This window comes from Nannospalax galili, unplaced genomic scaffold (genome assembly GCF_000622305.1).
Source record: "Nannospalax galili isolate Female #2095 unplaced genomic scaffold, S.galili_v1.0 scaffold336, whole genome shotgun sequence".
NCBI classification, from domain to species: domain Eukaryota; kingdom Metazoa; phylum Chordata; class Mammalia; order Rodentia; family Spalacidae; genus Nannospalax; species Nannospalax galili.
The window spans coordinates 3,346,887-3,362,978 of record NW_008343385.1 but is presented as its reverse complement, the minus strand read 5'-3'; the positions used below and the strand labels follow the sequence as shown (position 1 = coordinate 3,362,978).

Genomic DNA, 16,092 nt, shown 5'->3' with positions numbered 1-16,092 from the left:
AAACAAAAAGACATTCATTTTCATTTAGTGTTAAGAAATGACCCTGTCTGTAATCCTAGCACTACAGAGGAGAATCGGAAGTTCAAAGGCATCCTCAGCTGCATAGCAGGTTCAAAGGCAGACTGGGCTATGTGAGAACCTAAGTCAAAAAACAGACAAACTTGGGGCCAGAGAGATGGCTCATCAATTAAGAGCACTGGCTGTACTTCAGAGGACCTGGGTTCAGTTTTAAGCATCCACATGGTAGCTAACAACTTTTAGTAACTCCTGTTCCAGGGGATCCAACACTATCTTCTGGCCTTTGCAGGCATTGCACACCCAAGTACATTTTCATGCATGCAGGCAAAACATTCATACACATAAAATAAAAACAAACAAAATTTTAAAAAACTGAAAAACTGACCAATAAGAATATTTAAAACTCTAGATATATGGGGCTGCTGAGATGGCTCAGTGGTTAAGAACACTGGTTCTTGCAGAAGGACCAGGTTTGAATCCCAACACCCACATGGCAGCTAACAACTGTCTGTAACTCCAGGCCGAGGGGATCCAACAGCCTCTTCTGACCTCCTCCGGCATTGCATGACACGGGCGCACTTACCTGCATGCAGGCAACACACACATACACAGAAAATTTTTAAAAATTAAAAAAAAAAACCAAACCTAGATATACAATGTTCAATACGATAGTCATGAACTACATGTTGTTATTTAAGTTTAAATTTAACTCATTTATAATCCAGTAGTATTGATGGTTGAGTGTAGCTCTGTGATAGAATCTTGCCTGCTATATTCAAGGCCCTGGGTTTGATTGAGAGGCTAGTATTAAGGGAGATCACAAGTGAGAATGCTTCAGCAACTCCAGTCTTGTGCGACTCGGTCAGCTTGTTTTTTAAAATATGAAGTACTAATAAAGTATACAAAGATTATTTACTAATGATGCTATTAAGACCTTTGTTACTTTCTAAAGTTAAGAAATTAGAGATTTTTGTCCAGATTTTTTTTAATGCTTTGATAAAAATTGTACATGCCCTGATAAGGAAGATCTTAAGTGTTTTTGGACAGCCACATTTTAAAACAGATGCAGACTCTTTTTTTTTTTTTTTTTTTTTTTGTTTTTTTTTTTTTTTTGAGACAGGGTCTCCCTGTAGCCCCAGTTGGCCTGGAATTCATTATGTAGACCAGGCTGGCCTTGAACTCATGGAGATCCACTTGCCTCTGCCTCCCAAGTGCTAGGACTAAAGGCATGTGCCATCATGCCTGGCTTTCAAGTATATTTTTAAAAATTATAATATGTGATATTTTTCTGAGAAAATTGTACAATTAAGCTTTTAAGACTCAGTTGGTACTTGAATCAGGATATGTTTTACTGGAAGTGGCCTAGGGCCATGGTAATCCCCAGCCCACCCTGCTGCAAGTTGGGAAGAGGCCCTTGAAGAGAGAGAACTGCCATGGACCCAGGAAGCCGGGCCCAGGAAGCCGAAAGTCCTTCCTTCTGGTTCCTCTTCGGGCTGGGATGCTGGCTTTTTGGAACACCTTTGGTTGCAATATGCTAATCCCATTTACAGAGAAAGAATATAAAAGCTATATTTTGAAGACTGGAGTAATTTCAGAAGACTTGCCAGAAGACTCCTGCCCCCTCTGCCCACCCTTTTCTCTTTCCCATGGGTCTTGAAAAGCATTGAGTTGCAAACTAGTGCAGAACTGACTAAAACTCTTGACTTTCTTTACCAGAATTCTGTGCCAGTTTTTTGTAGCAATGTAATTTCTCTTGGGAGCAGAAATGCTTTGTACCAGAGTGCCTCCCAATTGCATTCAGAAGCTTCAGAACCATCCCTGTTTTCCATTTTTATATAATTCATAAAGAAAGACTAAAGCCGTTGACTCTTTCTAGCCATTTGACCTAACTCATCTTCATTGTGCCTGTCTTCCCAAGAGAGGACCCTGCAGGCAGAGGGGTTTGGCTGTCTTGAGATGTCTGGTTGTCACACCATCACTTCTGTCAGATGATTTTGAAAAGTACCCTCCCTTTAGTTTGTCAGGGGAAATAAATTATTTCCAGGAAGAATATAATGAATTGTACAGTTACTCTGACCTACTAAAGAGGTGGCCCTAGCTAAAAAAAAAAATTGTGGGGCTGGAGAGATGGCTCAGCAGTTAAGAGCTCTGGCTGCTCTTGCAGAAGACCTGGGTTCAATTCTTAGCACCCACATGGCAGCTAACAGCCATCTATAACTCCAGTTCCAGGGAATCCGTTACACCCCTTCTGACTGCTATGGGCATTGCAGGACATGGGTGCACTTACATACATGCAGGCAATATACTCATGCACATAAAATAAAAATAATAAATTATATGCCATTTTCAACACAGCTCATACATTCATACCAAGTGTGGTAGCTCACATCTATAATGTTAGCACTCAGAGAGTAGAGGCAGGAGATCTGAAGTTCAAGGTGATCGTTGGCTACATAGTAAATTGGAGACCACCCTGGGCTACTTGAGACCCTGTCTCAAAAAGTAAAGCAAAAGAAAAGACTATACATTCAGAAATGTTATTGTTTGGATACAAAATAGCTTATTGGTCCAGTAAGATGGCTCAGCAGGTAAAAGCACTTGCTGCCAAGCCTGTTAACCTGAATTCAGTCCCCAGGACCCATATGGTGTAAGGAAAGAACCAGCTACAACAGATTGCCCTCTGGTCTCCACACACATGCTATGGCGCACACACACATAATTAAATGTTATATATATATATAACATAAAATTTAGTTTTGGGTGTTTTTGTTTGTTTGTTTTTTTGAGGCAGAGTCTTCTTGTACCCCACCTGGCCTGGTAGTCGCTATGTAGACCAGGCTGGCCTCACAGAGACCTGCCTGCCTCTGCCTCCTGAGTGCTGAGAGTAGAGGTGTCCATGCATCACAATGCCTGGTTGTAATCAAATTTTTTTTAATTTAAAATTTAATGGGTATGAGTGTTTTGCCTACATGTATGTAAGTGCACCCATGATGTGCACAATTTGAGGCCAGAAGAGGGTGTGGATCCCTTGGAACTGGAGTTAAGGATGGTTGTTAGCTACCATGTGGATGCTGGGAATTGAACCCAGGTCCTCTGTAAGAGCAACCAGTGCTCTTAACTGCTGAGCCATCTCTCTACCGCCCCATTTTTTTTTCTTTTACAGACTTATTACTTAGAATAAGTCCTATTTTATTTATTATTTTTATTTTATGTGTATGAGTGTATTGTCTGCATGTGAGTAGGTACACCCATGTCATGCAGTGCCTGTGAAGGTCAGAAGAGGGCATCAGATTCCCCTGGAACTGGAGTTACAGATGGCTGTTAGCTGTCATGTGAGTGTTGGACTCAAATCCGGATCCTCTGTGAGAGTAGCCAGTGCTCTTAATCTCTGAGCCATCTCTCCAGCCCCATAAGTCCTCTTTTTTTAAAAAAAAATATTTTATTTATTATTTTTTTTATTTATATGTATGAGTGAATTGCCTGCATATATGTGAGTGCATCCGTGTCATGCAATGCTGCAGAGGTCAGAAGAGGGCTTCGGATTCCCCTGGAACTGGAGTTAAGGACTATTGTAGCCACCATGTGGGTGCTGGGAATCGAACCCAGGTCCTCTGCAAGAGCAGTCAGTGCTCTTAACTGCTGAGCCATCTCTCCAGCCCCATAAGTCCTCATTTTTAAACTGATATTTTAATTTGTATTTCATTATCATATTACCTAATGACTATATAGAAGTTAAATATCTAAAAAGCCAATTTGCTGAAAAAGCTTTTTGTAAATAATTCAGTAATGAGCACTGTTAGCAATTGAGCTATTTCTTGTCTGATATAATCCATTTGAGACATTATCAGATCCAAAATTATTCTTTTTAAAAATATATTCTCAGGGCTGATGATGTGGCCTAGCACGTAAAGGTGTTTGCTGCCAGATACCTGAGTTTGATCCCTGAGGAATCTCCCCCCACATACAAATAAGTGAATAAATAAATATAATAAAAAGATTAGAAATATACTCGGGTAGGAATACAATTCAGTAGTTGAGTTACTTGTCTAACATTACACACAGCCTTGGGTTAAATGTTAAAAAAGCCGGCGTGGTGGCGCATGCTTTTAATCCCAGCACTCAGGAGGCAGAGGCAGGCAGATCTCCGTGACTTCGAGGCCAACCTGGTCTACATAGAGTGTTCCAGGCCAGCTGGGGCTACTGGGAGACCCTGCTTCAAAAAAGACCAAAAAAAAGTTTTAAAAAAATTAAGTAAATAATGTTCTTTTTTCTGAGCAAGGGGAGTTAATTGGATCTGATTTTATATTCCAGGTCATCTCTCCCAGCTGTAATGATGACATCACAGTGAAAAGGGACCAGTGTTTAGTTCGATCCTTTATTGATTCTAAATTGTGAGTAATGAATCACTAAGTAACACAACTTGGGTACATGGATCTCATGATAGTCTGCCTCTACCAAAACTTTGTTCACCAAAACTTTGTGAACAAAAGCACCTCATTCACGAGCTGAGTTAGTTCAGAAGTTGTTATTTAATGTTTTAATGTAGAAACTCAATAATATGTGACAGCAATATTGAAGACATGTTTGATTTTGTAAAAGATTTTTTATTGAAAAATTCTGTATTTTTATCACATTTTTTCATAATATGAGCTTTGAAACCTTTTTAATAGAATTTATATTACTGGAATAATTACTTTCACTTTTTAAAAACAGTATTTTAAAAACCAGACTTTTAGAAATATTTCCCTAGTTTAATCTGCTTTGTTTAAAAGATAAAGGTAAGATGCTGGACTTTGTGGCATATGCCTTTAATCCCTGGCACTCAGGAGACAGAAGCAGGCAAATCTCTATGAGTTCAAGGCCAGCCTAGTCTACATAATGAGTTTCAGGCCAGATGGGGCTATAGGGAGACTCTGTCTCAAAAAAAAAACAAAAAAATTCAATATTCACTAAAATTAACAAAAAATTAGAAGATAAAAGTAGCCATCTACCGGGCGTGGTGGTGCACGCCTTTAATCCCAGCATTCAGGAGGCAGGCAGAGGTAGGCGGATCTCTGTGAGTTCAAGGCCAGCCTGGTCTACATAGTGAGTTCCAGGCCAGCTGGGGCCACAAGGAGACCCTGTCTCAAAAAAGACCAAAAAAAAAAAAAAGAATTAGACACCTACAAGTATTGAAATAACCATGTTGATACAAATTATATTTTTTAGGAAGTTTGTATAGATGGAAATATTGTGAATTGGAGACTCTCAAATTTAGAGTATGTAGAACTCAAAACAGGAGATATTAGCTTTGCCTCTGTTATCTGTTATGCTTGTTAAGGATTGAGCTATTAGGCAGCCGGGCATGGTGGCACCTGTAGTCCCAGCACTTGGGAGGCAGAGGCAGGTAGATCTCTGTGAGTTCCAGGCCAGCTTAGTCTACATAGTGAGTTCCAGGCCAGCTGCGGCTACAGGGAAACCCTGTCTCAAAAAAAAAAAAAAACCACCATTAGGCAAAATAATTTTTATTTTGAGGTATATATTTTATGAGTTTATGTGGACTGCTTAAGTGGTCATTTTTATTTAATAAGTGTCTTTCCCCTCTTTGTTCTCTGTAATTAGTTACTCGATAGCAAGAAAGGATATTAAGGAAGTAGACATTCTCAGTCTTCCAGAATCTGAGCTCTGCACTAAACCAGGTAAAAGAAAGACGAATCCGTATATTATTTCATGATGTAGCTGTATATGGAATACAATGAAACAATGCTGAACTCTTCTCTGGTACCATTTTAATTGTTTAGAATCATGTATCTCACCTGTGGTTCATGGGCTGCATGTGCCTCAGGATAGCTGTGAATGTGACCCAAAACAAAAACACTAACTTAAAATAATGAGATTTAAAAAAAAATCTATATATTTTTATTTTATGTGTATGAGTGTTTTGCTTCATGTATGTAAGTTCAGCACATGTGTACAATGCCTGCAGAGGCTGGAAGAGGGAACTGGCATTAAGGATGGGTGTTAACCACCATGTGGGTGCTGGGAACTGAACCTGGGTCCCTTTGAAGGAGAAGCAGGTGCTAGTAACTATTGAGCCATCTCTCCAGTTTGTGTTTGAATTGAAATTTTGTGATTTTCCTCCCCTTTTTGCCCCCTGCCCAATTTAATGTACTCTATTATATATATAAATGTAGTATATTAATATTTATATTAATGTAACATATTAAGGCCTATAGAGTCTAATTTGTGTTCCATCTATAGGGTCCATCCGCTGGAGCCTTATTAATCTACCCAGATTCCCAGGCTTGAAAGATACTGTCTCTGCCCCTCCCGGCAGCTATCTATTGTCAAAACTTTTTAGGTTGGGTGGGGTTTTTTATCCACTTCCCATGTCTATGCTGGGATTTTGTCTGGTTTGAGCTTGCATGGGACTTGTGCATGCTGTCACCATTGCTGTGAGTAACTTTGTATGTTTTTGCATTAATATTTCTAATAGTATTTGCCTGGTATCATACCTCCTGTTATCTTGTCCCTTGGGAGGCAGAGGTAGGAAGATCATAAATTCCAGACTAGATTAGACTACACAGTGGACTCTGTCTCACAAAAATAGATAAATAAAATGCGTACATACAATCAGATTTTTGTAATAAATTTTATGTTATACCATGTCATGAAATAGTTTCACATTTTATATGTGGTGGCTCTATTTGGATTCGAAGTTGGACTCTGAATGCCATGCATTTCCATCACTCCATGCTATTAATTCCATAGCAGCTGCTGAAGTGCATTTTCCCTCTTAGGGCTACAGAGAGCGAGTGTCTTCTTAAAAACTAGAATTGTTCCTGATAATTGGAAAATGGATATAAATGAAATCCTTGAATCATCCAGTAGTGATGATGAAGACTGTCCAGCTGAGGAAATCGAAGAAGAGAAGGAAAAAGAAGCCAAAAAGGAAGAAGAGGAGCCAGTAAGTACAGTTCCGTGTTTGTAAAATGAAGCGGTTTGCTTGCTCTCAAGTAAAAATACCGCCATATATTTTCCTTCTGTTTAGATTCTCTGTGGTTTGTTTTTGTCAGAAACATTTCTTAGCTTAATTTGATTTAGGAGTTGAAGCTTTTGGGCTCATTACTCGGTGTATAAATTAGGATTAATTTTTAGTGAGAAGTTAGGAAAAAGTACTTTTCAAGTTGAATCCATAAGTACAGATTTTCTTGTAGAAGCCTTTTCCAAATAACCTAGGAGGAAAGAAAAGTAACTTTTAGCTATTTTTTTTATATATTAACTCCTTTAACCTGTTAGTTTGTCAAGTGATTGTCATTATCCTACTTTAAAGATGAAGTGAGAACCATTAACTTTCTTCACTTGGCACAGCTAAAATGGGGAGAACAGGGATTTGAACGTGGGTTGTTTCCCCTAACTTCAAAACCTTTTAGGGACTAAAAATTGTAACTTAACCCAAAGAAAATTTCATTTGGCAGCTTGATAAATCATACAAAAGATTTGGATGGTGTTTTTAGGTCTGAGTGGCCTTCTTTGTAATATTGCCATGTCATTCATACTATGATCATAGGAACCATCCATGGTGCACCACATTGTTCCCATGATGATTGTTTGCTTAGTCAGCAGTGTTTTGTTAAATGGGATGAATTATCTAGTACATTTTTGGTTTTGTGAGGTAAAAAGAGTTTAGGGGCAAAACAAAGGGTGTGAATTTATTAAAGAGGACCTTTGTGAGCATGGAAAATAATTGCCTGGAAAAAATGTTGAATGCTTGTTTCTATTTTATATGGACAGTGTGAATTTTTTGAAATACCGTGATTATATTTGTCCGTGATGAAGGATAGATGCTCTTTCTTTCCTTTGACTTCCCCTGCAGTATTTGTTTTTTTTTTTTTTTTTTTTTTTTTTACACTCTGAAATCAGAATGGCGGTTCATACTTACAGGCTGCCTACAGAGTTGCCATAGTAACATGCTGTTGGTTTTAAGTGAGCATGCTCGGAAAGACAGGAAGGTTTAGCAGAGGCTTGGCAGGTTGCCAATGGAGGTTTGCCAGATGCTTTGAAATGGGCTGTCTTTCTTTTCCTTTCATGTAATGTCTGATTTTTATGTGGAAGAGAATGTAAGTAGTGCTGTATAACCCTGCGGATGCTATGCCTTAAGAGGGAGAGCAAATATTTGCAAGTCAGACTGAAAAATGTCCAGACCCTGTACTGATTAAGTTGAAGGGGAATCTAACCACTTTGCATTTGAAAGAGAATGCAGCACATAGGTAAGATTTTTTTTTTAATATTTAGTTACCATTTTGATTGCCAGAAATGGGATTAAATCAGAGTTTTAGGTGTTGATGATATGGCTGATGTGGTAGGGCTCATAACCAAGCGTAATTGTTTCTTGTAAAAAAGACAGTAGGAATCTATTTTTAGACTATTAGAGGATGAAGGCTATTTTTCTGAAAAATAAGAGATTTTGGAATGACAATGATGAGACACTGGCAAAATTCACGATTTAAAGACTGAATATTAGATGTAATATTTTTATTTTATCTGTATTTAGCTTTAGATTATATGCTTTCAGGGTAAATAGGCCACATTTTCAGGGTGTGAACTGTTGCAGTCTACGATTTGCTTTTGTTTTTTTAATTAACATTAGCTATATTGCCAAATGCTGAAAAGGTTAGTCTCTTTATTTTGCTAATACTTTTAATTGGTGTCCCTTCTAGAATGCATTTTCTTTATCCCTCAAAATATACCCTTGAAATTTTAAACAAAGAGGATAAAAAGAGCTTTGGAGGAAGTTACAGAGGGTGGCTTTAAAATAGTAAATAGTGCTCATATTACAGTGATTAATTTCATAAATATTATAACGTTTCATTCAAGCTGTGAGTAGATGTTAGCAAAAACGAATAGAGCAGAGGTAAGGCTCTGTTATCTATTGTTTGTAGGTAATAATAAAGCAATTTTAGAATGTAAGGACACTTGGAAAAATAGTGTCCTTAAAATGTTACTTATAAACCTACTAAAATTTAGTGAATGTGGGTGCTTTCTCTCTACTGAAAAGGAACAGCAAAAATCACAAAATTTGTGCATGATTTATATCATTTATTTTAAATTATTTTTCAGATGGCCATTTTCATAACATATGCTTTCTTGATATTGTTTGATGTAAACTAATACTGTGTTTCTCTGGCCACTGAAGTGGGTTTTATTGAGTGAGGTTTTGGTTGCTTTGGGGAAAAATCAGCTGCATTTCTTGCTCTTAGATTTGAGATTTAGTTGCTGAATCATTCTAACTTGTTTTGAACAATAATGTTAAAACATTTACTCTGCTGGTAAATTTGAAAACTGCTTTAAACTGTACATAGCAAAAGGGAAAACATGAATAATACAGTATAAAGTGAATAGTCTGATAAACTAAGGCCTACCTGGCTTAGTCATTATGGGCCTTTACCACATCAGTGAAGCTGAGCTGTTGTGGGTCATTACAGACCATAACTCCCTCTGAAATGTGATGAATGCTGCCGGTGCTTCTTAGGAAGATTTACCATCGCTTTCCATGGACCAAAAGGATCTTTGGTAACGTTCAGTAGGCATTCTAACAATGCTGTACTGTCACTAATATTGTAGTGTAGCAAACAATTTTATGCAGTAGAATCATACAAGTGTTAGATATTTCTGTAGTGCCAGTGAGCACTGGAGTTTTTTATATTTGGTATTTTGAATGGTTATCATAATAAGATTTGAGATTCTACACCTTTATCATGGAAGAGTATCTTTTATTTAATATTATTTTTAATTCCTTAAAAAAATGATAGTTTAGGATTTCAGTGTAAGAAATATGTCTCATATTATGCTTTTGAAGAGACTTGATCTGATAGAAAATAGGTACTCTCTGTGTCATTGAGTTTAATTGCAGCACATTGACACTTATGTTGAAAAATAGAGATTATTTTGTGGTTATTGTTAAGAAAATCTTATATTACAAAAGATATTACTGAATTTTCTTTTGAGCTTTAAAATCCAGATTAACATAAGTAATGATAGCAATTATTCATATACTCCTGAATTATATTTACTTTGGATAAATTTAGGGAAGTTTTCTAAAGATAAGATAAATGGCTAATTGGAAGATTCATTATCAAGGGGAATTTGACTAGTTTTAACTTCTTAAATCATTATGGCTTAATCTAAGTATTCCTTGTGTGTCAGGTTTCATATTTAGCAATGGAGAACTGCTTTTTTTTTTTTTTTTTTTTTTGGCTTTTGAGACAGGGTCTCCTTATAGCCCCAGCTGTCCTGGAACTCACTATGTAGACCAGGCTGGCCTTGAACTCACAGAGATCCACCTGCCTCTGCTTCCCAAGTGCTGGGATTAAAGGCGTGCACCACCACACCCGGCTTGAGAACTACTTCTTTTAGTTTCATGTACTGATTCTCATTCCTCCAGTCTCGAGAGTCTTCTAGGACTTAACATTACATTTGGTGTCCCAAGATTTTCCATTATTGTAAAACTTGTAAGTGCTTGAGTTTTTATTTAATGGAAATATTTTTTGGTGTTTAAATCAAGTGTTATCTGTGTCTGTTATAATCTATGATGTTAAACTTGATAACTCAGGAAAACTAGATTGTTCATAAAATCTGAAGATTTTTTATTTTAAACTGGTGTGATGGTACATGCCTTCAATCCCAGCACTAAAGACAAGTGGAACTCTATGAATCTGAGGCCAGCCTCGTTTACATATAGAATTCAGGCTAGCCAGGGTTACATAGCAAGACCTATCTCAAAAACAAAACAAAACAAAACAAAAACTTTAAAAGTTTTATTAGAAAATTAGAAGATTTATAAGGCCGGGTGTGGTGGTGCATGCCTTTAATCCCAGCACTTGGGAGGCAGAGGCAGGCGGGTCTCTATGAGATAAAGGCCAGCCTGGTCCACCTAGTGAGACCCCATTTCAAAAAGACCAAAAAAGAAAAAAAATTAGAAGATTTATAACAAAATATATAGTTACCAAGAACAACAATGGTATTATTTCATTCAGCATATCCAACAAATCAGCTAGAAAACATATCTAAAGGTACAGCAAAAGTGTCATCAGTTCTGTGGCTGGGAAGGGTAAGGAATATTTTTAAGTTTTAAAACTTATTCTTACTATGTGACACTTAAAAATTAATAACAGACTTTAATTTAGCTTTTTTGCTTCTTGTTTTTGTTTTTTGTTTTTTGGTCTTTTTGAGACAGGGTCTCCCTGTAGCCTGAGCTGTCCTAGAACTCACTATGTAGACCAGGCTGGCCTTGAACTTACAGAGATCTGCCTGCCTCTGCCTCCCAAGTGCTGGGACTACAGGCATATGCCACCACACCCGGCTATTATTTTTATTGTATACGAATATGTGTGTACAAATGTATTGCCTGCGTGTATATGAGTGCATCGTGTCATGCATGTCGTGGAGGTCAGAAGACGGCTTCAGATTCCCTTGGAACCGGAATTAAGGACAGTTTGTAGCTGCCATGTCGGTGCTGGGAATCGAACCTGGGTCCTCTGCAAGAGCAGTCAGTGCTCTTAACTGCTGAGCCATCTCTCCAGCCCCAGATCTAAAGATTTTGAAATGCCTTTGTAGAGGACCCAGGTTCAATTCCCAGCACCCATCTGGTGGCTAACAACCTGTTCATAACTCCAGTTCCAGGGGATCCAACACTTTCTTCTGACCTCCACAGTCATTGCACAACACAGGTGCACTTACACACATGCAGGCAGTACACTCAACACATAAAATAAAAATAATTTAAAAAATAAAATAAGTGTAATATAAATATTTTCATTATATCTAATACCTTCAGTTGCTAATCAAACTTTAAGCAGATCTTAAGATGTCAACCATCAATGAACAACTTTGACATTAGCTTATATTCAAATATAACAAGTTATTTGCTTAAAATTTATACTGTTAAGGGGCTGGAGAGATGGCTTAGTGGTTAAAAACATTGATTGTTCTTGCAGAAGACCAGGCTTCGAATCCCAGCATCCACATGGCAGCTAACAACTGTCCTAACTCCAGTTCCAGGGGATCCAACAGCCTCTTCTGTCCTCTGCAGGCATTGCACAACATGGGCGCACTTACCTACATGCAGGCAATACACACATACACATAAAATGAAAATAATAAATAACATTTAAAAAATTTATACCATTAACCAAGGAAATAAAAACGACCCATTGTGTCTCTTTTGCAAAATTTTTCTTCACAGTGTCAGCCCAAGACCTTAATCAGACTAAATTCATCTAATGAAATTTAAGAGGATTGTACATTTGCTTCCACATAATAGAATTATAAGTTTCTGTATTTTAAACACTTTTTATGTAATCATATTTTGTATCTTTGGTCATGTATGAGTGTTGACTGATACTGAAAACTTCAACTTGATAGCATCCCAAACACATGTTTTTGAGACAGGGTCTTTCTGCAGCCCCTGATGGCCTGGAACTTGCTATGTAGACCAGGCTGGCCTCAATCTCACAGAGACTCACCTGCTTCTGCCTCTGAAGTACTGGAATTAATTTTGTGTGCCATTTACAATGGAAAAAAAATTAAAAATTTTCCAGACTTAGTTAACTCTGGTGTAATTTCAGAGTCCTATGATCATTTATTTTAGGCAGCATATTATAAAGCATCTTACCATGAATAATATATCCCATCCTGTAGGGTCCTTGAAGTGTTCTGTAAGTGTGCAACAGTAAAGAATGGTACTCCTAAATTTTAGAATCACCAAATTTTATTGGGCTTCCAGTATTATTGGTCAGTTCCGTTTCTATAATCAGATCATTATCTTTTCCATTATATTGTCACCTTGTTTCCAGTCACTCCAACTTTGGGAAGAAACTCCCAAGCTTCAGATGAGAGCAGACTTCAGACCCTATAAACTGTGAATGGATGTGGGCTTTACGGCCCTCCCTCCCTCTTCTTCCTCTGAGGTGCAGTTGATCTATATTGTCTTTCTCTCTGGGACAAGCTCCTTAGGCTCAGCTCTGGATCTCATCCCCTTTTTACTCAGGAAATCTTAGACTGTCAGCTCCCTCTTTTTTTCACATCTTTTTTAATTAAAAAACTTCTTTGAAGTTGTACATAGTGGTGTTTGCCTTTAATCCCAGCACTTGGGAGGTGGCTCTTTGAGATTTGAGGCCAGCTGTGGTTACAGGGAGATCTTATCTCAAAAAAAAAAAAGATTATTTTTATTTTAGGTGTATGAGTGTTTTTCCTGCCTTTATATAAGTGCTCCACGTGCATACAGGTCCCTCTGAGGGCAGAAGAGGGAGTCGGATCCCCTGGAACTGGAGTTACAGAAAGTTGTTAGCTGCCATGTTGGTGCTGGAACTGAACAGCTCCTCCTCAAGAGTGGCCAGCACTCTTAACCGCTGAGTCATCTCTCCAGCCCCTCTTCTGCACATCTTTAACCAGTTCTGTTCTGTTCCATGCTTCTTGATAACTCTTTGAAGCCTATTTCCATCTCTCCTAGTTCTAGTGCTCCCTCCACTCGTTCCCTGACAGTCTCCCCTCCAGATGCTGTGCTTACCTTTATGGCCTGACTGCTCAGTTACATACTCTGTCCCTGACCTCCCATTCATGCCTAGTCACTGTAGTGTTCCTGATCCTGTTATCACCACTGGAACAACTTCCTGATTGCCAGAGTCCTTCAACAAACTTTTGTTCTAAATTAAAGTTTGTCTTATCTGACTTCTTAGTAGCATTTAGCCTCTGTGACATTGCTTCTTTTTTTCTAGTTACACCCTAATGAAATGATGTGACTCCAGCTCTATATGTATATCCTAAATGTCTGGCCTTAGCTGCATCTTTTTTTTTTTTTTTTTTTTAGAGACAGGGTTTCACTGTGTAGCCCTGGCTGACCTGGAACTTGACCAGGCTGGCCTCAAGCTCAGAGCTCCACCTGCCTCTGCCTCCTGAGTGCTGGAATTAAAGGCATGCACCACCATGCCTGGCTTAGCTGCAGACATATGTAAACTGTCAGTGGAATTTTTGTTTTATATGTATGCTTACTCAGAATGCACACAGCTACACTTACCTCTCTTTTTCCCCCTCTGGTTGTCCCTAATTGGTTTTACTAGAAGCACCGTTTCCCAGTTTGCCCAAGCCAGATACATGGAAGTCACCTGGATTCTTCTCTTGGCCTTCCCACCGTATCATTCAGATAGCTGCTTTCTCTTCTACTTGACTGGCTTTCAAATTTCCCACTTCTTTCAGTTTCGGCTCTTTACCAGCCTTGTTCCAAGCTGTTGTTGTCTTTTTTCTGGACTGACACAGTAGCACCCAACTACTGGCCATGCCGATGCTTGCCCTTCTCCATTCAGATCTCCACACTTGATCTGAAGTCAATTCTAAAAAAAGATTGTTTATGGACACCAGGCATGGTATCGCATGCCTTTAATCCCAGCGCTCAGGAGGCAGAGACAGGTGGATCTCTGTGAAATCAAGGCCAACCTGGTCTACATGGTGACTTCCTGACAGGCTAGGGCTAAGGAGACCCTGTTAAAAAAATTGTTTTTTGATTTAATTTTTTTTTATGTCTTATTGAGACAGGGTCTCCCTGTAGTCCCAGCTGGCCTGCAGCTTGCTATGTAGACCAGGCTGGCCTCAAAGTCACAGAGATCTGCCTGCCTCTGCCTCCTGAGTGCTGGAACTAAAAGCATGTGCCACCACACCTGGCTTGATTTAATTTTTTATAAGACCATTTTGCCTACATGTATGTAAACGTACCTATGTCATGGACTGCACACAGAGACCAGAAGAGGGCATCTAATTGCCTAAAACTGGAGTCATAAATGGTTGTTGCCTGCCATGTGGATGCTGGGAACCAATCCCAGGTCTTCTTGCAAGAGCAGCCATTGCTTTTAACCACTGAGCCATCTCTCCAGCCTCTGAAGTCAATCTTTAAAAAACTGAAACTTCATATGATTGCTTTGGGAATAAGATAATTTTAGGACACAGAAGAGTTTGTTGGTTTTACTTTGGGGATTGAGATATTTCTAAAGTATGTTATGTAATGTCATCTTTTCAAAGTACTGTGCTGAGTTTTACTTAATGTCATTTTTACTTACTCCAGATATATTTTATTTTTGTAATATACTGCTGGCAAGACCCTTAACCCTTTGCAAATACTGCCAACTGGTTTATTTATTTTCTTTTTTGTTTCACGTTTATTTATTTATCTATGTACTTATTTATATGTTGAAAGGGTAGCATATGCCATAGTGTATGTCTGGAGGCCAGAGGACAACTTGCGAGAGTTGGTTCTCTTCCACTATGTGGGTCCCAGGGATTGAACTCGGGCTATGAAGCTTAGGAGCCTGGCACTATTACCCACTGAGCCATCTTGCCTGCCCTGTTTCTTTTATTTATCTTATTTAAGACAGAGGCTCCTCAAACTTGCTACATAGCTGAGGATGACCTTGAGCTCCACCAAAATCCTACCCCTACTTTTTGGGTACTGGGATTACAGATGCTCACTATCATTCCCTGCTCAATAGTCAGCTCTTGTGTTTGAAACTTAGCTTTGTGAATAGTTCTTCGCAGTACTTTTCTTCTTTTGATTTATTTTTTATTTTGTGTGTATGGATGAGTGTTTTGCCTGCATGTATGTAAGTGCACTTGTGTAGTGCAAAGTCTCAGGATGCCAGAAGAGGGTGTCAGATCCTTTGGAACTAGAGTTGCAGACAGTTGTTAGCCACTGTGTGGGTGCTGGGAATTGAACCTGGGTTCTCTCCAACAGTCAGTGCTCTTAACCACTGAGCCATCTCTCCAGCTCCCAGTTCTTCACTCGTACTTCTTGGAGCTAAGCTTGCTGATCCAGAGAGTCATTTTGACTTATGGATCAGTTGAGTTACTACACTTAATTTAGTTTTGTTGGTTTTATTAAAGGTTAGAATCCACTGCCTCCCTTTCCTCCTTCTGTTCTTCCTTTCCTCCTTACTTGGGGTGGGAGTTACTCAGACTGACCTTGAACTTTTAGCTCAAACAATTCTCTTGCCTCTACCTCCTGAGTAGCTGGGAGTATAGGTGCATATCACTTCACCAAGCTTTTACTTT

At 38.6% G+C, this 16,092-nt stretch overlaps 1 protein-coding gene across 1 annotated transcript in view; it reads left to right on the top strand.

The window, feature by feature from the left end:
• The window catches only part of Arid4a (AT-rich interaction domain 4A), an 87,452-nt gene that overhangs the window by 32,054 nt on the left and 39,306 nt on the right, over positions 1–16,092 (top strand). The window contains exons 9-11 of the mRNA XM_017799755.2: positions 4,330–4,409; positions 5,620–5,696; positions 6,798–6,964. Coding sequence (XP_017655244.1) covers positions 4,330–4,409; positions 5,620–5,696; positions 6,798–6,964 — 324 coding nt within the window. The remainder of the gene's footprint in view (positions 1–4,329; positions 4,410–5,619; positions 5,697–6,797; positions 6,965–16,092) is intronic.